Source organism: Molothrus aeneus, chromosome 1 (genome assembly GCF_037042795.1).
Source record: "Molothrus aeneus isolate 106 chromosome 1, BPBGC_Maene_1.0, whole genome shotgun sequence".
Taxonomy (NCBI): domain Eukaryota; kingdom Metazoa; phylum Chordata; class Aves; order Passeriformes; family Icteridae; genus Molothrus; species Molothrus aeneus.
The window spans coordinates 63,702,150-63,726,463 of NC_089646.1; the positions used below are offsets into that span (position 1 = coordinate 63,702,150).

At 44.8% G+C, this 24,314-nt stretch overlaps 1 protein-coding gene across 1 annotated transcript in view; it reads left to right on the forward strand.

The window, feature by feature from the left end:
* Nucleotides 1–11,914: 11,914 nt before the first annotated feature.
* The window catches only part of JARID2 (jumonji and AT-rich interaction domain containing 2), a 211,095-nt gene continuing 198,695 nt past the window's right edge, over nucleotides 11,915–24,314 (forward strand). Inside the window, exon 1 of the mRNA XM_066558193.1 lies at nucleotides 11,915–12,463. Within this exon, the coding sequence (XP_066414290.1) occupies nucleotides 12,419–12,463 (45 nt within the window). The 5' untranslated portion in view covers nucleotides 11,915–12,418. The remainder of the gene's footprint in view (nucleotides 12,464–24,314) is intronic.

Consider the following 24,314-nt stretch of genomic DNA (forward strand, 5'->3'; position numbering starts at 1 on the left):
TAGCTAGATACCACATCACAGCCACGGGTAATTATGTTTATTCATGCACAGCTACCACCAGCCAGAAGTGTATGTATGTGTCAGTCCATTTTAGCAAAATCTACATCAAATAACCAGTAGTGCAGGTCTCTTCAGCTTCCCCCTTTTTTCCTTTTGAAGCAGGCAGACTGGAAGCAAGATAGGAGAAGGTAAGCCAGAAAAGAATGGGTGGCAAAGAGCAGGTGGTGACATCCAGCAGGCTTCAGCCAGGGCCATTCTGGGTCAGTTGATATGGTGACAATCAAACAACTCAGAATCCCTTAGCAACCCATCCTGTTTATCTCACAAATCCTTACTGTCCCAAAAAGGGTCTGCCACAGAAGAGGTGAGAAATTCTCTCTCCACCGGCAGCATAAATGGCTGAGGAGGAAGCACCCAGGCACTGGCAAGCCTCTGGCTGCTGGTAGGGACCTCCACCTGTGCTCTGAGGATTGCCAGTGGCAGAGCCCTGCAGGAAGGCTTCTGCAGCACACAGGACAACGAGCACAACGAGCAACGGGACACTGATGAATTTCCTCAGTAGAGAAGTCCATCTTAAACCCTGCCCTCAAAAAATTTCAGTTGATCCAGCTGAGCTACTGGATCACAGTGGGGTGCCAAGTCTGGGTATCCAACAAGAGCAGAATACAGAGAGCTACAGAAGAAAACAGTTCAGAGTGTGTCCATTTAAAGACTGAGCCAAGTCACAAACCAAGCAGAAATCCCTGCTGTGACTACAAGGACACAGCACCTACACACACTTTAGACACAGACCTAACCACATTGCTCAAGGCTTTTAACACTGATCTCACAGGCAGGATTTAAAAATCACCACTCTTGCTATTCTCTTCCAAGGCCAGCAAAGGATATTTTGCTTTAACCTCAAGCCTTCAGTTCATGCTTCTCCCTAGGAACATTTGTTTCACTCGGCTGTCCAAAGTCAGTCCTAGCCAGAAAACTGAATAACACCAGTCTCACTGAGAAGTGTGTCAACAAATCCAAACCACTGCAGCCCTGAGCACGTTAACTCACCAGACAGATTACTGGTTTATACAGGGAATTCCAGTCTTTGACTCACTGGTCCATAACAGTGTTCCCACGCCATTCCCTCACATCCAGACAATTCCCTCATCCAGAATGGTTTGCTAAGAAAGCCTGAGATTATTTCTGTTGTGTTCCATGCAGAGAAACTACAACATACAAACGTATTATTATACAGTGATGAGATGTTCCAGTTCCAAAAGCCATAAATTCTGAACAAGATTAGCTTGGGTTTAAAATTCATCTTCCTGGGTTCACAAGAGGAACCATCTCATATCCCAGATAGGCAAGCTGACATATTACAGTTTATGTAACCATATGTAAGGCACACACTTACTAGAAAGGGCTACTAGGGCAGTTGCCCACACTTTTTGTGACAGCTGCAGGTGCAATATTCTCCTGTCAAGTGATGAAAGAATTATATAGGAACTCAATATGACAAACTTTTTTTTTTTTTTTTTTTAATTTACTGAAAGTTTCAAAACTTTTAATTAATGGACACGACACACTGGGTACATGCATGGTGCAAAGCTGGCTAAACTGTCTTGGCTACTAGAGGCATACTTGGCTTTCTGCACTAATTTACCATCTCAGGTTAATTTACCTTCCAAGGGTACTTTTTATATACTTTTTAGTGGTATAAATGAGCACCCCATCATCAGCTAGACTGCCAGAGGCACTCAGATTGGTTTGTTCAAAGCTAGCTTTGCTATACCCCGTCAATCTGCAGTACAGATCTAATCTCTGTTTATCAGAAATGCCACAAGTGGAGCAACTCCCACATCCCTGTGGCACCTGTAGAGATGCAGGGAGTGATGACTACAGCAGATCCATCCGAGTTCAAGTGGAAGGGGAAAGAATGAAGGGGCTGGGACACTGCCCAAGGATCTGCAGAGCTGCCTATGTACTTCTGATCCTGGGGAAGCAATAACCTGATAGTGCTCTATCCTGCTGTCTTGGCAATACGCAGGCTTCAAAAAACATGTTTCTATTGTTACCAGACATTCACTTTAATAAACAAACTTTAATAAAACAAACAATTTAAAAGAAACGCCAAATCCTCTCACACAGCATTCCTCACAAGCCAATTATGGAGAACCACTCTCCTGGGCCAATGAGCAATCTCTTCCCAGGCCAGGCAGTGAGCAGGAATGGAGCCTGCTGCAGCTGCTAGGCAGGAAGGGCTGGGCCCACTGGGGCTTTGAAATAAAACAAACAGCTTGTTTGGCAGATAGCTATTTCTTCATGGACTGGTCAGCAGGAGGGATCGTGGAAGCTGGCTGGCTGCTGGTGTGTTGCATCCATGTCAGTGAAGAAGGCAAGTCTTCAGCTGTACCCAAATCCCTTAAGAATTACAGTTATGTGTGACTGACACTTGGTTGGTTAACCATTCTCTGTTGTTGTTGTAGCTGCTGCTGGTATTTAAAAACCTAAGTCAGCTTTTACCATGACTCACTTTTACACAATATCCTTAATCTACAAACACTCAAGGATGATAATTCAGCTTTATTACCCATATTCCCTGAACCCACATTTCATAAAGCATAAGCACACTCAAGAAAGAATGATTCCTAAAATAGCCAGGCATGTACATTTCTACCTTCTCTTCAGGAAAGCAGTTCAAAAACATAGGTCCTTGTAACACTTAAAATTGCTAACCTGAGCCTCTTGATAACAGCAGGCAATATCTTAAGAAACAGTTGGGGTTTTATCTTAGCCTCTCACACCAAGTTACTACATACCATCACCCCTGCTTACACAGGCACTGAACTGACAGAAGACATGGCATGAGCCAAACAGAGCACAAATTCTATCTCACATCAGCAGAAGACTGAAACTGCACATCCAAAGCCAGCACATATTACAAATTCAATAAAAAACAAAGACCACCACTGAAGTTATTAAACTGTCTATCACAAACAACAAGTAAATATACCCCAGTTTTTGGGCAATAAAAGCCATTCCTAAGAACAAGCAAGCTGTTCTCACACTTTATTTCCTACACTCTGCTCTTTGCTGCTTGATTTCATGGTGTTGACACTGTGCATTGCGGGGGTACCTCAAAAACTGGTCAAAAATCAAAAGCAATTGAGAGCACCCAGCACTTGGTAGGATCAGGCCTTTTCTATACTGCTACTGAGCACTGAATGGCCTGATAACCTTCCTTATGACTACATCAACTTGCTGCTTCTGCCTTTTCAGTAGGAGCCATCACTGTGTGTGTTGCTTGATTAGTTACAAACATGGCCTTTTATTAAAAACACAGCTTCCACCAGGCTCAATTGATTCTGCTTGGCTATAATACAAATGATGTTTCAAACATCTGAAATTTATGGTCAGTTACAAGGCAAAATGATGGCTAATTTTTGGCTAGTAAATTGGATGCCAGCAGCACAGACCCTGCCAACACTGGAGCCAAACTCAATTCCTTATTCACCATTTTTCCATGCTATTCATTGGCTGGAATCACCTCTGGGCAACTGAGCTGGGTGGTTTTCTGAACAGGAAAAGTGAGTGTGTCCTGTGCTTGGGAGGAGCATCAATACTGCCCATGCAGATGGGCTTTAGCATGCAGCATCTCATCTCAGAGCCCTGTGTACTCTCTCTCTTTGGAAATCAAGCCCTGGAAGACAGGCTCTGCCCAGACAGCTGATGTGCAGACAGGAAAAGCAGAATGCAAATGACAGATTCATGGAATGCTACCGGCTGAACTGGGAGTCTCTAGAGCCTCCGGTCCACCCTGGAGCACCAAAGCCTGTGCTGCCTCTTCCCTTCCTCCCACAAAATCACTGGATTCAACTTTCTACAGTAAAACTGGCCTTTGCCCCTTTCCATTTACCTACTCCCTGCGCCCTGTTCCCCAGCCCTCCATTCTCACAACCTACCTGCTTCTGCACTCCAGTCCCACTCTCCACTTCCTCCTCTCAATTCTTCCCCCATTCCCATGCCACTTTTCACCAATGGAATACTAGCAAGGCAGTCATCTTCCCTTCCCCTGCTCCAGCACTGCCCCATGTGTCTTTTGGCTGCAGAGAGGATCTCCCCTTGCCCATCAACATTGTTCTCTGATCACAACTTTGAGAGTATTAGTTCCACAAGCCTGATCTTCCCCACGGCTCTTCATAAGGCTGAGGGAGAGAGGAGGAGGAAAGACAGATTTTCAAACAAGCATAGAGAAGTAAAAAGAAGAGGAGGAAGAAGGATGGAGTGCTTCTCTCCACCCTCTCTTCCTTTCACTAAGACACTCCGGTTCCCCTTCTTCCTCATAGAGCTCTTACCTCCATGTAAAAGCCTCTTACTTCAATTTAATGAAATGGTTTAGACTACTAATTCAACTAAAACAGTTCAAATTTATGCAAGATTAGAGTATGCAGCCACTTGCACTGAAACAAAATCAGGAGTTCATATCAATTTGACAATTTTTGTTCAAGCTTGTGCACTTCTGAGCATTTTGTTCAAGCTTCTGTGCCTCAGGGGTTACTGTCCCACAATCCTACACAAGGACAAGCAACATTACATTGCTAGCTGTAAAAAGGAGTGAAATAAAATGCAAAGAAAAGAAAAGCTGACAAAGTACTAAGGTACTAAATTCAATAGAGAAAAGGCAGACAAAGAGCCAAATGAAGAGATTTGTGGTGCTTTTTCTGCAGTGCTTGCTCCAAGAACATCATGGCAGTCCACAAATGATATGTTGCCATCAGTTCTGTGTGCTAAAGGAATGTATTAATTCCATTTTACAGTCTGTAAACTGAAGCAGTCAGAAATGAAGATCTGAAGAGTCTCAAAATACCTAAAATCCAGGTCTTGTTAGCATTAAACACTGCATATTCTGCATTCAAAAGATACAGCTTCCAGCAGCCTTTGGTGCAGATGCACATGTGTAGTCCTAAGACAACCCATAAAATGAGGAACAATGCAAGAGCTACAACAGGAACACTTTAGCAACTACAAACATACTTATTTCCCCATCTCCTCTTCTACGTTTTCAAGTGGGAGAACAAAGTGTCCTGCACACAAGATTTGGATCCAAGAGCTATGATAGTCACAAACCACAACTCATCACCCACCTGACAACTGTAGCTATTTATGTACAAATTAGTAGTGCTGACCTGGCCACTATTAAAAGATTGATGTAAAGGGTTTAACCAGCATCACACTTCTTGGCAGAGGATCAACTTCTCCAAAGCAACACTCAGCTGCCTTAACAATGAGATTATGTCTTCCCTTCTTACACTCACAGGAACACAGGAGGCTAAGAGTTCAACAGACAACACTCTCTCTCCTTCAGCATGTACTCTAATTCATCCCCAGAGCAGGCTCACTTAATGCACCAAATAAAACCCAGTCATTCTATGGAGGTGGGGGGAAAGGTATGTAATCTATTTTAAGATTAATACAAAGCAATATATAGATGTATGGATAGAATTAATACTGCATAAGCATTTCCCCAATTCTGGCATTTCGTAACTTTTGAGTGCTTAACTTATCCATTTTCATATCCTTTCACTCTGACCATCTGTGGAGTGTCTGCCTGCACGTGCATGTATGGCCACTTCAAGGATCCTGGAGATGCCAGGCACCATGTCTCAATTACCCAGAGGCCTTTAAATCATGTGCATAAATCCACAGTGCATGAATCCACCCTTGGTGCATGTGATGCAGAATCTACTACACAAGTAGAGCCTAAGTGCATGCTGGAAGCTGCCTGTTGGGAAACCCTCAGACCCAGATGCAGAGGAAACACCTTGCGTGTTCAGCAGCTTTCTATGTTGCACGGTCATTATATTTGCATTTTATGTAAATATTTAACAAACACCTACATTTATACATATATTTCACAAGTAAAAGAGGTTGGGGGGAAGTGGCCAAACTGATTACCAGTAACTGGCTACTCGTATCTCTATTTCCCCGTGGGAACAAATAAAAGAAAGTTCCACTTCCCTCTTCCCCAAGGACTAAATTCACTCCAGTAGCTGGTTTTCTCTTAAATAAGTATTGCAATGCTATTTTTAATATTCTACTCCAATATTATGCAATGTGTTTCGGAGCTTTAAAGACCAAAGCTAAACAATAAGGCAGACTATGAATACAGGACAGCTGGGATGTAAAGCATGACAGGAAGTGGAGAGGAACCCCAATTAGGAAACATGGAAACCAGAATGTCAGGTCTAGGCATCAACTCAAGCCAGTGGCAAGGGATCTGTAGGCCGAGGTCTCTCTCTGATGGCCTCCACACCCTTCTTAGTTGCTAGAAGGAAGAGCTGTCTGCCTATGGTAAAGTTCAATCTTCTCAAACATGAAACAAAATATGCTATACATAAATGCTGTCATTGCTTGTCACACAAAAAGTTACTCTGTAGGAATGTGTGTTGATTTGACAGACCTGGGGGTCCACTTTTAAAGTCTCTTTACCTACTCCATCAAGCTTCCAAGAAGTGATTCAAACCTCAAAAAAAACCCCGAGAATTCCCCACAGATCTCTGCAGATGGCCAACCAGATTCCAGGGCTAGAAGCAAGTTCTGTAGCACAAAGCTACCAACCCTCTCTCACCCTCATCCTTCTCAATGTAAAAATCATTTTGCTTTAATCCATATAAGATATAAGGTCTCAGAATTCAAAGCTGCATCACTTTCTATTGTAGGAAATCTGTTTGACACTAGAGAATTTATTCTTGTCTTTTCTGTGGCATAATTCAGATAAATAAGAGTTGAAGGAAAGGTATCCAGAAGTGGTCTTTATGAACTGGTAAGCTGCCATCTGTCCACATAGAATCACAGCCTGCCCCCAGGACAAGGCTCTTTTATGGCCGATCTTGTCTGGCATCACACCCTTTGTTTGCCCACTGGGGAACTGTGGCTCACATGAGTTCATCCCATGTTCTTTCTGTCTTCCCCATACTGCTTGTGCCTATTGTTTAATCTATTTGACCAATAAAAAGAGAGAACAACCAAAAAGCTTTAAAAATTATATATTTTTCCTTATGAACTACATATTCTTTTTTATTAATTTTGACCTGTTTTGACCAGCACCCATAGCAGGACCTTCCACATTAACTTACTAAAACTCTTGCCCCAGAATTCTGAGGACACCACAAACCAATCTGCACATATATCTGTCTTCCAAGTCCAAAAGTGCCAAAAGCAGTAGTCCCCAAATTAAATTAAAAAAAAAAATACAGTCAGAGGCAAGTCAGCCATAATGAATGCTCTTTTCCTATAACCTCAGATGGATTTTATCTTCATTGAGATTTGAACTAGGCACATATTATGTAAACTCTAGTAGCTGGAGAGGTATCACCAAGGTTCCTCTTGAATGAAGTTTCCTTTCACTTTTCACTGAATTGTATGCTGGAAAGTTCTATTATATGCTAGAAAGTGACCATATTTCACCTCTTGTTCAGAGGCAACTGCACCTAGGATGCTTAGTATGCACAAGTCCAAATGAACCATGTATAAAATGTGATATGCTCATGCAAAGAAATAATACACAATATCCTCACCCCACTGCCCCCCTCCAAAAAACTGATCCTAAACAAACCATGCAAACCAAGAAATCCCCCTTCCCACCCAAAACAAAAAAACCCAACAAACCCAAAGAAACAAAAAATCCCCAAAGTTTTTTGTACAATAGCATTATACTCAGACCACTGAGGTTGTTGGAAAGGTTGACACTGGACAATGACTAAAAACTAGTTGTAGAACACATAAATCCAGTTTGGGAGCTCTTTTGTGTGTAATTGCTGTAAAAGTATTATTTAAAATGAAGAAATGAGTAAGAAGGAAACAAGGGGAAAAAAGGAACAAGGAATCTCTATCCTGCTAAGCAGTAGTCACTTCTCAAACATCTTCAAGCAGAGTTACAGTTGGAAGTGACCATGATGAAAGTCACAATGAAACTAGAAAAAAAAGTGACCAAATGTAATTGCAAACACTGACATCAATAGCAGTTAACCTATGATACTAAGTGCTATTGTACCAGCATTTAATTAATTTTGCAAAGCAGTCCAGCATCAGTATTTAAAAGGTCAGTCCCCAAAATGTACACAAGCTAGAGCTGAAAGGCAAGGCCCACGGCGGATACACGATACCCAGCATGTGCACAATACAATGCTCTGTGTAACAGAACACAAATGTAAATAGAGCCACGGATGCATGGGAAAGGTTTCTGCCACCCAGCCTCGAGAAGAAAATTCATTAGCTTGCACTGACAGTAAGCTCTTGTTCAACACATGGCACAAAAGCCAGCAGCAAACATAGCAACACCAAGACTTTTAAGACCACTCAGGAAGCAATCTCCAAAGTAAAGGGGTGGGGGAATAGCTGGGTTTGCTACCTTATGCCATCTGAGAAAAGCCAGGTAGGTTTTCCATAAAAACTTTTTGCTCAGCTCTTGACTCAGAAATACATGAATGGCCATCTTTGTCTCTTCTGGCTTTCCAAAATGTCTCTTGGAGGAGCACAGACTCGTTGTTACTAATTGAAGAAAAGCCAAGACAAAAGCATTTTTTTCCAAGGATGTCCTAGACCTTCATGCTACATAAGCACCTTAATAAAAACAAGAGAGGACAGGAAGTTAAACAGTCCTATGAGAAATGTGCATATTTCCAATTTCAAGGAATGAAAACCTCACTTTAGACTTACTCTTAAGAAGGAATCTACATTTTCCCATAAGAGACCTAATGGAAAGGCTTCAGAAGACTAACCTGATCACAAGTAGTATTATCCTAAAAGCTTTGATACTGGATGAGGCCAAGCACAGACCATTTTATACCCCAATTTTTATTAAACAAGATTGGGAAAAGAGTCCTGAAATAATTACCAATAAACACGAAGAAGTTAAGGGAAACAAGAGAAATTATGACATAACTTTATTTCTTCCATTCAGCGTCTTAAACATTATTTGTATTGTATTTCTAAGGTAAAGGGAGAACACCACGGTCACTTATTTATATAAATGAAGAAGGATGGTCTTGTTATGAACAAGTTCAGAAGTTAATACAATTAGAGTTGTTAGTGTTAATCTGAAACTGTAACAAGTTAATTGTGTTATTTAAATTGTTGTTAAATGTTAAACCTTGAAGTTACCCCCACCGTTAATCCCCTTACCCTACCAGTAACTTTGTTACATCTGTGGTGTACTGCCTCCGCTGCTTCCCAGCGCTGCTTCCCAGCGTGGCATCAGGTAACACCCCCGGGAAAATATGCAAACTAAGAGACGGTCAAGGAAATCCAACGAAAGACCCTAAAAACAACGAGCTGGCCGAAGATTTAAGGAACTAAGTGATGGGTCCTACTAGCCAAAAGTTCTCCTACTGCACCACCAAGGCTTTAGATGTCACTGTGACCTGACTAGAACTGGGTCAGAATGAGGACCCTAGACGACAAGCCTTAAATTGTCTTGCCAGACACGCCTTTGAGGATGGAAACCCCAGTTCTGCTGTGGAGCAAAACTGTCTACCTCCTCCTCTGGCCCACATCCAGAGCTGATCACTCAATAAAGGCATCCAAAAGGAGCTGGTCTCCTTGCCCTATTCATTTCAGCCTCATGGTGAAAACTTAAGACTAGGTACTAGTGAGTGACATTCTGGCAAGTTCTGTGTCCTGCTCTCCTGCCCCTGAACACTGCCACTCAAGAGTCTTGCACAAAAATTGTCATTCCTGTGGGGCAGATATAATACTTTCCAGAAGGGAACTGAACATAAAAACTGCAGGTGGAAAACAGTGTAAAGCCCCTAAAGCATCACCCAAGTGTAGTAATTAGCGTAAGAGTAAAGCAGCTCATAGTTGGTGGTGAGTCCTACAGAAAAGCACAAACACACACTGCGTACGGTGATACCTCACACCAAGGGAGATCATTAATGACGCTCTTTCCTCCCTGTCCCTAGAGGAGATGTAATTATAGAATCATAGAATATTAGGGGTTGGAAGAAACCTTAAAGATCACATCGTTATAGCTCCCGCTGTCCCGGGAAAGGACAATTCCCTCTAGATCAGGATGTTCAAAGGCCTTCTCCAACCTGGCTTTGAACAATATGGATGGAGACTCTACAGAATATTTTCTTTTCCAGGCTGAACAGTCCCAAACATTCGCAGCCTGTCTCCGTAGTGAAGGTGCTTTAGTCCCCTCATCAACTTCGTGACCCTCCTCTCTTGCTCCAACCCCCTCACCCGCCATTAAGGAACTGCTGGGCTTTTGCTGAAGGACATTCCACTTCCGTAACAGTTTACTTTCTTTTTGTTTTAATGAAATAAAAAATACACTTGAAATTAATCGAGAATTGGAACTTCGGGATTTCACACCAGGAGTTTCCAGGAGCCGCGGGCAGGTCCAGCGGCAGAGCCCGCCGGGGATGGGGCAGCAGGCGCCGACCAGCCCTGGGCGAGGACGGGCCGCTCTCCTGGGCAGCCGCCGGGCTCTCGGCGGCGTTTAAAAGCACACATCCATCCATCCATCCATCTGCACAGGAAGGTTATTCCCGGGCGCGCCGGGCCACCGGCCCAGCTCCCGCGGGGCAGCCCCGGCGCGGCGGCGGGGGCGCAGGAGGCGCGACCTCGGAACACCTTGGAGACACCGAGCGGGCCCCGCACGGGGCAGCCCAGCCCGCTGCGTGTCCCGAGCTGACACGCCCGCCCTCCCGGCAGGCAGTCCGTCTGTCTGTCCGGCAGACCCAGACCGCCGCCTCCTCAGTGGGCGCAGCATACAGACACGAAGTTTTCGGCCGCCACTTCCCAGCCCAACCCAGACACATTAATCCCCGCGCTCCGCCTGCAGCCTCCCGCGGCGCCTGCCTGCCTCCCCACTCCCTGTCAGCGATTCCCAATAAACTTCCCCCTCGCCCTTCTCCTCCTCCTCCTCCCTTCTCCTGTCGTGCCTCTCCCCCGCCCTCTGCCCCCCCCCCCCCCAGCCTCTACCATCGAGCGCCGCGGAGGGGGGAAACCGACATGGGGGGGGGGGGTGGTGTTGGGGAAGGACGAGCGTGGTGAAGGGGGTTCCGCGCCCAGCAGCCAATCGGCCGCCGGGCGCGCGGCGCACGCCGGGAGGTGTAGTTCTCCGCCGTTCGCCATTTTGTGGCGAGGGAACTACAACTTTCCCCACGAGCAAGGACAATTCTTAGGGCCTGCGCGGCCAAACGTGACTTTCAGGTGCTGCCAGCGCGGCGGGCCCCCCGTGCGTGCCGAAGCCGGGGGAGGCGCGGCGGGCGCAAGGACGGAGCGGAAGGACAGCCCTTGGCAGGCGGGAGGAGTGAGGAGGCTGCAGCGGGGCGGGGAGGGGGGCAGGGCACGGCGACAGAGCGTGCTGCGCTCTTGAGGGACCGTCTTCAAACTCCGGGCTCGGGTTTCGGCGTAGGGCTCGCGGCGACCTTCGCTGCCGGGTGGCCACGCTTAAATGCCGAAAGAAGGGAGGTGGGAAGAGGGGTGGGGGTTGGGAGAGGGAAGCGCATGACGCTTGACCCGCATGGAGTGTTCAGCGAGGCCTGTTGCATGCGCTGAGCGTGGCGAGGGGCCGGGCGCTGCGGCTGCTGCCCCGGTTGGGAATTAAAGGCGAGCCCTAGGCGGTGTATGCATGTATGTGTGTGTGCCGTGTGTCCGTGTGTGTATATATATACACACGCATACATACATACATACATATATATATATATACACACACACATACACAGACGCGCGCGCGCACACGCACGCACGCAGACATATATATTAACAACAGAGGAGGGGAGGAAAAAAAAAAAAAAAAGAGCCAGGTCCATTTAAAGTTGCTGGCGGAGAGCTGTTCTCATTGGTTAGGGGGGGAGCTGGAGGAGCGGAGACACACACGGTGCGTGCAGCACTCGCTGCCGCCGCCGCCGCCGCTGCTGCCGCCGGAGCCGCCGCCGCCGCCGCTGCTGGAGTTGTCCCTGCCGCTTTCCCTGCTGCAGCGGCACAAACGTGACTTCCAACGTCCCGATTATTTATCTTCTCCTCCCGGCCCCTTTCCTCCTCCAAGATGTAACTACAGCTCTGACACTAAGGACCTGCAGATCGCTTAGGCGGCTTGAAAAAGAGAAAAGGGGATATCAAGGGCGTCGTTTTTTGTGTTTAGGGGGAAATTTTCCATTATAATGCTTCACTAAAGTGAATTTTTTTTTTTTGTTTCCTTCGCATTCGTCTTTTTTTTTTTTTTCTTCCGTCCCCCATTTCTCGGATTTATTGCTAGGAGAATCACATTGTGAGGAAAGAAAGTCGGATTACAAGATACCACTACAAACAACCCCCTCCCCCCTGGATTTTTTCGGGTTTTTTTTAAATTTTTTTTTTTATTGTCTCGGCTTTAATTCATGAAGCAATTGTCCCCTTTTGCAATCAGAATTTGGATACCAGAATGAGCAAAGAAAGACCCAAGAGGAATATAATTCAAAAGAAATACGTAAGTGGTCATAACATACATCGTTTGACTCCCAGTTTTACGAAATGGCAGTGAATGTCAAGTTTATAGCTAATCTTGCAGCTCTAAGGCTTTGGGAACAAATGTGATGCTGAATTTGATTTTTCTGTGGTGTGGTGGGGGAGTTTCAGAGGCCCCTTTTAACAGGGAAGCCTGCTATCCAGTTCGGTTATAAAACCAGATTTGTGTAGCGATTCCTCCAGTGAATAAATGTATTGACCTCAAATGACACAATCATAATCTAGTTTTAGATGAAACGCGAGGAGCTTGGGGGGCTGCCCCGATGTGTCACCGAACTGCATTTTCAAGCGGTTTTCTTAATTCTGTGCTTTTGCATGCTAAAATAGGGTTGTTGTTGTTTTTTTTGTTTTTTGGGGTTGGTGTTTTGGTGTTTTTTTTTTTTTTTTTGGTTGGGGTTGGGCTTTTTGGTTTTTTTCTTTCTTCTTTTTTTTTTTTTTTTTTTTTTAATTATCTACGTGTGTCTGTCCCCGTCTGGTGAAGCGGCGACGGTGGTTGTTGGAAGCCCTTTAACTTGAAACCGAGTGGTTATGGCGAGCTGGTTTCTCGCAGTACCACATCCCCTTCTCCTGTGTGCGATCCTCGGCTGCTCTGCCTTGCGATAGACACCGGAGCAGCTGGGGATCGCCTTACGGGCAGCGCGTTCCTCAAGATTGACTGGAATAATGAGGAAAATGGCTCGGTGCTGTTTTAAAAATAATTCATTATGATGGCTCGAAAATTTGGGCTAATCCAGCGGAGCCTGGGCTGTATTTCTGCCTCTCTTTATTCAGCCGCTTAACCAATCCCTCGTAATTGTCTAATCCTTTAAACATATAAATGTGGATGGGTAGTTGGATTTTTGTTCGTGCTCCAGTTACGTTTTGATTGGCACAGGACAGTTCTTCCTTAACGTTTGGGAAAGCGGAGGGGATTATCTATATATGCAGTAAAGCGAATAATGATTTTTATCTCCATGTTTAAAAAAAAACAACAAATTTTGGGGGGCGGATATGGGGGGAAATACATAGAAATCCTCGCTTTTGGGCGTGTTTGATGCGAGGCTTTAAAAGTTGTAGTTTATATCGCGTCTTGTCGCCTGCGCCGATTTCTTTCAGCGTAGGGGTGTCCCTTGGCAGGGAGGGTGACCTTCGGGACACTTTGCCTCGGTATTCTATAGATTTGGTAAAAACTGCAGTTGACTCCAGCTGACTGCCGCTATCGATTGCCCGCCCCGCTGCAACGCTGCCCGGGGGAGGCGGTGGAACGATGTGTGTGTGCTTTTGGGGATGAAGGGGAGGGGGGGCCTGCGCGCTATGTCGAAGCTGCCCCCCTCCTCCTTTCCAACCCCCCCCGCACCCCCCTAAATTTCCGAATTAAAATACATCCGCATTGCAGAGGAGAGGGGAGCCCGGGGCCGGCGAGTTTAAAGTATGGCATCGAGACGGGAACGGCGGGTGGAAAGTCTGGCGAAACACGCGAGGCGTCCACGTTTCCCAGGCAGGCAGACAAAAGCGGGGCGGGGGGGAAGGAAACCGCGGTGTTATTAATTAAAGGGGGAGGGGGGGCAAGAGGAAGAGGGGGAGAGATCACCCCAAAGCCCGGCTCCCCCCGGGCTCCCCGGGGCGAACAATGCGGCGCCGCTCCCGCACCGCCGGGCAGGGGCCGAGAGCGCGGCTCCCGGGGGAGGAGAGACGAGGGCGGACAATGTGCAGGGGTGCTCGCTCTCCCGCTCACAACTTCGTGGCGGCGCTTTTATTTAACCCTTCTCGCCCGTCTCCTATTTTCCCCCCGAGCCCCTCCCCATTTTCGTTTTTTTGCAGGGGGCGGCGGTGCCGGCGGGGCGCGCTGGCGGCGGCGGCAGCAACAGGTTGCCGGGGCTGTGACGGAGCCCGCGGGCCGCCGGCCACGCCGCCGCCCGGCCAGGTTCGCCCCGCTCCCGTGACGTCACAAAGGGACGGGCCTGCGCGCCGCGGAACCTTCGGCGTCCCCCCAGCACTGCACCCCCCCGCCCCTCCGTGACGTCACGGCGAGGCGGGGCGGGGGCGGGAGGAGCCCCCGGGGCAGTGCTCGGCGGCGGCGGCGGCGGCGGCGCCGCGGGGGAGGGAGGCAGGCAGGCAGGGAGCGAGGGGGCGGCCCGGGCCAGGTGAGCAGGTGCGGGGCCGCCCTGCCGCCGCCTTCGGGGTGGGAGGAGAGCGCCCGTCACGTTGCCCTGTGGCGACAAGCGTGGTGGCACGTCTCCTGCCCATGACCTTCGGGCGCTACGGTAGCCCGGCGGAGCGCGCCGCCACCTCTTCCTCCTCCTCGCCAGTGCCAGTACAAGCTTCGCCTGCACCTCGAACAATGGTCCCGGTGTCGGGACCCATTTTGCCCACCCCGGTCCCTCGTGCCCCTAGGCCGGAGGTGATGCTCCGCCAGAGGAGCGAGGGCACAGCCACCGCACGGGCACCAGGTGTGGTACTTCATGGCCCCGCTTCTCTCGTGTCGCTGCCAGTTGTCACAGAGTCATGGAATCACAGAACGGTTTGGGCTGGAAGGGGACCTTGGAGATCACCTAGTTCCAACCCCCCTGCCGTGGGCAGGGACGCCCTCCACTAGATCAGGTTGCTCAGAGCCCCATCCAGCCTCGGCTTAGACTGGCCTTGTGTCAGGAGTGAAGCCTGTTCAGGCTGCTGCTGCTGCTGTTTTTTTCTTTTCAGCATTTGCGAAATGAATTCTGAAAACAAGAAGGTAGTGAGAACAATGGAGGAAAGCCTCCGTGTTGTGGGCTGCCCTCGCAGGGCTCGGCTCCCTGCTCAGTAAGTGCTCGCAATTGAAAGTTCTCTTAAACTTAGGGAGCGTTACCTTTTGCGATTGGCAAACCAGGAATGAGGAAATCCGTGTATACATCTTCTTTTCCTGTGGTTTAAAATCGCTATCGCTTAATTTTTAAAAGATCCATGGCTGACTCATGCAACTCTTTCTTCTCACTTTACCCTCCTCCTTCTCAAACATCTTTACATATCAAATATTGCCTTTTGGCTCCAGCCTCACAAAACTGACAGCTTTGTAAAGCATCCACTGAGAAGCCAGACTGCGTTCAGTATGCGTTTGGAATTAATAGTTCTTGATTCAAAAGCTTTGATGTCTTGTACGAAGTTCACAGGTGCATTTTTCTGACTGTTTTTGTGATGGTCGAATAGCAAATCTTCTGTTCCTGCTAGCTTAGGTCTCAGAGTATCAGACCTGGATTACCGCCTTAAAATACCTGCACAGTTCTGCCACGGTAGCAGATGGTGAAGTATAATTAAGGAGTAATGTCACTACTGTCACCTCCTGTGATTTGTTTCCTTATCCTTGCAGAAGTAAAAGTGCTGTAGTCTGCCATGAGGTGACACACTTCACCTACGGATGGCCTGGTAAGCCCCTCAGACAGAGGGCCAGCGAGGCCTGGCCAGGATTAGCATGCTGCAGACATCTGAGAGCTATGGTGCCTGCTGCAGCCTTTGAAACAATACTCTTTATTTGGGTGTGCTTGATGTGGGCTCAGGGAGTTGAGTTTTGGGGGGGGATGGTAACTGCAGCACCACCCCCTTCTTCTGCATCGGGGCATTTGTGCAGGAGCCTGACCCTGGGCACTCCAGGGCTTCAGCTGGAGCTGCCTGCCCTGTTGCTTTTTCTGTGAGAGGTTGCCATTTCTCTTCCCCATCCCCACAACTGACAACAGGCTCAAAGTCTGACCACTTCCTACAAGAAATAATGTAAAGAGGGTGCTGGCAGCAGAGATAGTACTCAGTGTAAGCTGCATCTTCATTCGCATCACCTTTGGGGGCTTTTTTTTGCTGGGTCTCTTTCACACTTGCTGTAACAATTCCAGCAGCATAGCTGCTCAAGTCTTTCCTGTGTGAAAAACTTAAACATGCTAGCTGCACTCGAGAGCTACTTTTGGGTTCCTCTTAACCTCCTTCTGGTCTCTTGAGACTATATCATTATGTTGTAAGTGGCTATAGGATAGTACATAAGTAGAAACTAATAATTAAAGTACTTTTTTTTTTTTTAATGAATATTTTGCTATCAACAGATGCTTTGCCCTGAGATACTAATGGACTCCTGCTCACTCTGATGGTCTGCAAGCCAGGAGCAGTAAGATGCTGCCCAGAGTGAATTAGAGTGAATCAAGGCCCCTGTGAAGAGTTTCTAATGTTCATTAAGCACTTTCACCTTCTCTTGTGAGGCCTATGAAGCCAGTATTAAAAACATATTACCCCCTCCTTTTCTGTAGTAATAGCTAATGTTATGCATATGCTAAAATGTGGTATAAACGTCAGCTGATTCTGTAAGGCAGTAGCATTCCCTCCATTTTATTGTTTGATGAAAAAGAAAGAAGTCTAAATTACTAGCTAGCCTGAAGCTACATGCTGTAACAGCGGCAAAGTTGGAACTAATCTGTATTTCTGCTGCCTTCTCCAGTATTCTATCCTGTAGCTTACAGCCTGTTGCTACAAGGCATGGCATCTGCATTATAAGAGACTACTTTATGTAGTTCCAACTTTCTTCAAAAATTTCCCCTATCCTAGTTATGGTCTGGACTGTTAGATTAATGTAATATTCTTAAGATAATAAAAAAGGCATTTCAGTATGGATGCTTCTATTTTTTTTTTAATAGATGATCATACCCTGCAGCTGATAGAGACCAGTTGATACTGTGATGACTCAGCTGTGGGAGTATTACATAAAGTAGGTCAACTTTTAAATCTTACAGTCTTAAGCTAAAGAGAATCCACGTTAAAATTTATGTTTTGTTTATGCACTTTACTGTTATTTCCTGGCTTGAACCTAAGTGAAAGCTCTTGAGGAGGTGGAACATGTTTTGGGGGGTTGATTTGGGGTTTGCTTTTGCCCATTTTTATTGTATAGTGACTGAATTCAGTCAACTTGACGGAGGGGAAAGACCAGCTGCTTTCATTTCTAAAGTTTCCAGTTTGCAGCAGTCAAGTGAAAGGAAGGCTTTAAAGGCAATTTTAAAGTAGGGAAAGCAAAAGCAGAGACACGTTTATTATTTTTTATTACAAGCACCCAGCTTTTGTGTGATCTAGCAGATGTGGAATTTGCAGAGGAATACTCAATTCTTCAAAATCCAAATTTGCATTTAAAACACTCTGGTTTCTCCCCCTTAGTCCTTTGCATGGCTTGCTTCCCAACTATAAATGTAAACCAAGTGTAAATGATGCATTGTTTGCCTTAGTGGGCAGACAGTCTGAAAACAATAGTGCTGATGGATTTGACTGCCTCTGTGTAAGATTAACGGGACATTAAAATTCAAGTCTATTAATGCAAATTTCAGTGTTGCCAAACCTGAACTTCCCTTAAGTGTTTCCTGGTGCTGATGGCCCTTAATGTCCCAACCCCACAGGCCAAAACTTAAGCTTGACAGTTTTTAACCTGTTGTTAGGACCTTAGAGAAAAGGGTAAAATGTACCTGGAGTTTAATGTCCAAATGAATGATGGGACATGGTACACATAGACTTTTTGTACTTAACCACCATTTTTTATTTAAAGCACTTTTAAGTGGTAGGAAGCCACCAGGAAACTTAAAATCTGCAAGCCCCTTGTAAAATTCAGGTCTAGTATGTGAGGATTACTTGGCACTGAAATTCAGATACAGGAAATAATATGATTGCCAAAATCTATTTGGTGTTCTCTTAGATCTTTGATGGGTTGGTTGTTTTGCTGGCTTATTACTTCTGGGAATATTGGATGCAATCCTTCTTGGTTTTTAACAGGCAGGTTTTATTTGGGAGCTCTTAGTTTTCATTTGGAGGGGTGAGTTTATTTCAGTCAGTTACAGAAACGTTTCCTCAATGAAGCAGTAGGTAGAAGTTTAAAACCATTTGCTGTTTCACTTGCTCGGGTTTCACACTTTCCCTTGTGTAATGACATCCTGTTCTGAAGTTGTTCCTTCAGTAATCTGACAGCAGCCTGGTATTTCCAGTGTGGGCTGTGGGAAAGGAATAAACCCTTTAATTATAGCAGTGAGGTCTTGTTTGAAAATATGCTAGCTCTCCTCCCCTCTGCTTGTCCTGTCTTTTTGTCTGACTCTTTCCTATGCAGAAAAGGGATCTGAAGCTGTAAAATGCTGCTGTTGAAGTTGCTCTGCAAGGGTGGCCATGATGAGTGGCAAAGCTCAGCAGTGCCTGGGACCATAGCCATGCCAAACACCGCGTCTCCAGGCTTGGGATCACGGTTCCTTGGTCCGTGAGCAGACGGATGCTGGGAGTGCACCCCATCTGCTCCCGTGCCAAGTTTATTGGCTTAATTTATGCTCCTGCAGGAAGCCATTCCAAGTGACCAGCCTGGCTAAGCACAGAAGCAGAGAAAGAGGCACAGGTGGAAATCGTTTCACTGGTACACATAGATAGGGAAGATGTGAAGCTGCTTCAGCATTTCTGCAGGAAATGTCTCATCCTGGACTGATGCATCACAAACAATATCCCCTATTTTTATCTGAAGGACAAAAGCCTCCTTTTATTGGGCTTTAATGGGATTGTGTGATTAAAAATCCACTGAAAACAAAGTGAGAAAGGTAAACTAAGGTCTCTGTATACTTTCTGCATCTAGGTCAGGCTTTTGGAGCTAGAGTAGTTTCTGGTCAGGTTCAGTTTAGTGCCTGTAGAACTGCTACAGGTGGAATTGGATATTTTGACACTGCTAAAATCAGTTCAGCAGAAATGTGATGATGCCCCCAGAAGAGTTCATAATTGCATCACTTGAGGGGCATGATTTAATCCTTTCTAAATGTCTCTCCTCTGTAATCTGCTTCGTCTTTTCTGCATGGCTTCTTGCCATCTTTTCTGCCAAGTTCTTCCCTTGATTTGCTCTGCAAAAAAGGCAGCCTTGGATCTGTGACTGAGAAGAAATGCAAATAATAGGAAGTTGAGAAACTGTGGCCTGCTGCTGTACTCCAGGAGGGTTTGTGGTATTTGAGTCCCTGGTGCTCTGCTTTCAGTTCTTGAAGCTTGCCTTTCTGGTCTGACATCTTTTGGATGACGTGATAGTTGCAGGAGATTAGCGTATTTTGGCACACACATGCTATGATGACTGGCTAACGATATTTACAGCATTCAAAAATAAACCATGGGAGCTCATTCTGACATAATCTACTAATCTTAGTTTTGCACTTTGATACTGTGTTGTCTGAGCCAAGTTAGGATAACTATATATTGCAAGCAATTCATTTTTAGCTTTGCTTGCAGATGAGTGTTGAGGCAGTGCATGCTTTTCAATTAAAAATGATGGGAGTGAATTTGGAGAAATTATCCGCTCTTTCAACTATATGCTTATTCTGTGCCTATTTTTGAAACAGTTTTATGTGAGTGGGTAGAGATGTATGCTCCACGATATTTCTGGATATGTTGTGTACTGGCATTTTGATGAAGTTATTTTTTTCCTTCACTGCCCACAAGAATGGGATGGTCTTCTGTGCCCTTTCCCACATTTGTATGTTATGGGAAGAACTTTCTTTTCTCTTTGAGCATTGTACTTCATTCTTTTTCTGGATAACAAAAAAAATCTATTACTGCCTTGGGTAAACTTTAGTCTTGTGCTAGGCATCTTGCTAGTTATGCTGCATTTGGGGGAGTCCAGCCAAGAGAGTAAGCTTTTGAGGCTCCCAGGTAGCAGGAATTCAATTTGCCCTGGACCTTGACAACTGCATTTAAACAGCTAAATAATAATTTTCTGTCCACATTTTTGAATGGCCTGCATGTTTAAGAATTGCAGTGAGGAACTTGGTGATGTAAAGCCTGTGAATCAAGTCAATGGCAATGTACAAATATTTTTTCAGGTTGCTACTATTGAAATGGACAGAAACCATGAGTCTTGGACAGGAGTCTGCAGTGTCTCAGTCTTTAAGATGCTTATCATATTTTTATTAGCTGTTATATTTAGCATATAGTTTCCTGTTTTGGTCTTAAACTGGGAGTCTTTATGTTCACAAAGTTCATTGCAATTAGATTTTTAAGATGCTGCAGGCCACCAACTTATGTTTATAGCTTTTTTTTCTTTTTGTAAGGTACCCATTAGACAGACTGAGGGTGACTTAGAGAAGGGATATGTTTCCTTCTTTCTCGCCTTTTTTATTTTATGGGTCCTACTTTCAGCCACTTTGTCCTACAGTTCTTTTTGGTACATCAAAGTTGTAAGCCAGATTTCTCAGCTGCAGCATGCATGTTAAAACCCCCAAAACAGAAATTTGCAACCCTGCACATATGTCAGATGAATTAGCTTCTTAACTCAACTTGAGCTGAAAAAACCTCAAAAATCCAACATACTTTTGTTTTGATTTGAGCCCTAGAAAACTTGATTCAGACTTTTGAGTTCATAAAACTCAAAGCCAATTAAAAAGAAGGCTTTCTGTTACTGTTTTTTAAGTTGACTGGTAACTAAACTGGTGTTGTATGAGGTTCCTTTTTTGGTGGTGTTTCAGGTGACCAGCCTTCATTAAGTCTATTTCACGTATGGATGACCTAGATGGAATGTACACCTGAGATGGGGTTTTCTGATTGATAATCACTTTTTTCCCCCCTCCTGAAGTGTAGTGATAATGATGATAATTCTCATGGCCTGTTGCCACTTTGCAGGCTGGTAAAAGATTTGCAAACTTAAGATTAAGGCTCCAGCAGCAGAAAGACTGCCTTCTTACAGTCTTGTTTGGGTATAGTAGAGCTTTTAATAAATTATTAGAAGAAGTGCTACTCCAACTAACTTCTGCTTTATAGCCGCAACTGAAAGGGACATTCTCTGGTCTCAGAAAGCCAGTGTTAATTCTATTGTAGTTATTCAGCTTATAATGGAGACATAGTAATATAATTCTGTAAGACAGGCAACTTCATGTAACTTAAAAGCTGGAATTAGGGCATGTTATAGTAACTGTAACTTGTGAATTATTTATAATGTGGAAGAAATAATGGTTGTCCTAATGGCAAATAATTTTGAAGCGGCTTTTTTTTTCCTGATCTGTTATGCCATGAACCAGTAAAAACAACAAAATAAGAAGTAGCTGTCAAGAGAACCTGTCCTGTCCTACTCTCTTTTTCCTAATCTGTGTTTGAATGCCCTGTGTATGGCTTAAGATTTTGCCTTCAGTAACAGCATTATGAATGTGGAGACCAGTGAGGTGCCTAGTGCTGTGATTCTGTGGTTACTCTAAGCCTGCACTGCACTGGAGGAAGTGGTTCAGCCTTCCCTCTGGCTGCTTCTTCCCCTTCTCTTCTGCAGGCTGACATGTGTCAGGTGATCACTCCCACCTCAGACTGGGGACTTTGCAGGTAAAAACTGAACTGACAAAATGTGGTTGATTTTTAATGTGGATTCATTTAATATTGCAGTTTGTGATGTAGCTAGAAAAATACTTGGTCTTGGGAAAGTGTTACAGGGACACCCAGTGAAGTGGCAAGGGAGGGGTAGGATTGCGTCTGTTAGCAATAGAGTGAGTTTAAATGGGCTGTGAAATTATGACTAAATAGGAGTCAAGATACATGTTTTATTTCATAGCAAGTAAAATTAGCTGTCCTTTTCTGTTTTAAGGGTTGTTCGGATTTAGATCTTGCTGTACTGCCTTACTGCTGGAAGCATCGTGAATATTAAACAATGTTGAAATTAAGTTAGACCTCACAGGTGAAAATGAAGCTAAAGGTGTTTGTGCCTGTGGTGATGGCAGTGCCATAATCATTTCCAAAGTGCTAAAATCAGTTCAAATAGAATTAAAAATGTTCTACTGTTACATGTTACGCTTGCTTAGGTAGGATTTGAACAATTTTGTCCTTCAATGAGAGAAATAAAAAGAGGAAGAAAAGAAAATTAAGATAGCTGTTCTGCTGGAGGCTAAGTTCCACTGCTGAATGTGGTAGAAGAACTGCTACTCTTTTCTAGTTCAGCAGCCACACACACCCATCCCATATGCAAGAGCTTCACTGTGGAATTGAAGCCAGTGTACTGTTCTATTTTCTACATCTTGGGATAAGAACCTGCTTACATAAGGGAATTCATCCAGAAATTTCCCATGGCTTTATTTGTTTTATTTTGTACCAGTCAATAATAAGTTCAGATAGCTTCTCATATTAAAACTACTCATATCTATTGAATGTGCACATGAACTGAAGGGCTGATGTATTTTTGCCCTGGGTTCCCAAGTAGTGTGAGAAGGCCAAACCATGTCAAATCAAAAAGCTGCAAAAACCAAGGCTTCCTTTAATTATAGGAGCAGCAGGATGTGGCATCACATGCTTTTTTCTCACCATTGAAGCCAGCAGTGGTGACGCTATGAATCATTCCTTCATGGTATGGTGCTTTGGCCATATCAATACAGCCAAAGAGCTGCATGTGAAATAGGGTCACTGAAATTATGAGACTTAAAGAGTAGTTATCTCTAGGCTCTTTTTTCTTCCACCTTCTCATCTTTAAATGGTCTGGTTTCAGTGCAAGCCTGCAGGACTTTTTAGTGGCACAGTTAAGGGAGCAGCAAGGCACAAGGACCTCTTTGGCTTTGCTGTGGATTAAAAAGACGTGGAATTGGCACCCTCAGTTTGGATCCAGCAAGGCACTGAAGCACGTGCCAGTCTCAAATGTATGAATACTCTTACTGACGTCAATTGAAGTACTTGGAGCTTATGAGTTAAGCACACGCCGAAGTGCTTTTCAGGGCTTGAGATTTTGCTGTTCCTGTGTAAGAGTGTGTGCAAGTATTTGCAGGCAGGAATGTTAGTTTTCCACAAGGGTGATAGCCATTTACTGGTTTTAATAACTTTACTAAGTGTAATACTGCCTGTTTTGGGTTTTTTTTTTCTGAAATGTTTCAGGGTTTTTGTTTTTTTTTTTTCTTTTTCAGCCTCTTAATGTTTTATTTAAAGGTAATAACTGTCATTTTTCTTTGCTTACTCTTCATTATAGTGTGCGTGTGTGCATAGTGCTGGCATTTTTACAGTTCACTCTCCCCTGTGTTCTTGTCTTCCACTGCTGTGCTTTTCTCTCTTCATTTCTGTGTATTTCTGACTAAGGTCCTCTATCCACTTTGTCCTTGTCTAAGAAAATCAGCTCTTACAAAGCTCCTGCCATCTCTTTGCAAAAAAGCAAAATGGACTATTGGTGCAGTATTATTTTCATTTCCTGAAGGCCGGACAGGGAGATGAGGCAAGGTTCATGCCGCTCATTTGGGAGGCCAGCTCCATAGGAAACACATTGGAAGGGGAGGGATTGTACAGTTAAAGCCTGTATGCAGAATTTGAGTGTTGTTTATAGAAAATACTGGCTGTGTGTTTGTTTTGCAAGGCTCAGCAAACTGTTAATACACAAATACTGTGGAGAAAAATAGAACGTGGCCCTGCTCATTCCTTTTTACAGTCCTTTTATGAACTTTTGGGAAATCAAATCCTGCTGATGTGAGCATTCAGGGAAAGCTAATTTCATATTTCATGTACATTAAAGACTTTTATTTATAAGCCATTAATATTCATGCTCTTTCAGTCAAGAGCAGCATTTTATGACACAACTGACCAATCATAAAAGCCACTTCGTGGCTTCCATTATTGAAAGGGGGTCTACAATCTTCATTTGAGTATGATCTTCCAAATTAACTAACGATGGTCAGATTTCTTGCAGCCTGGGTGACAGACCAGGCATAATGATCCTGTTGCTTTGGAGAGCAGGAATATGATTTTTACCAGAAATATGCTATGAAAAATACAATCTCCTGAAGTCTTCTGGGTAATATAATTTCTTGATCTCATACTTAGTATTTAATTATCGTACTACTTGAGCTGGCTCCTGTGAAAGCTGGTTATCTATAGTGCAAAAGATGGAA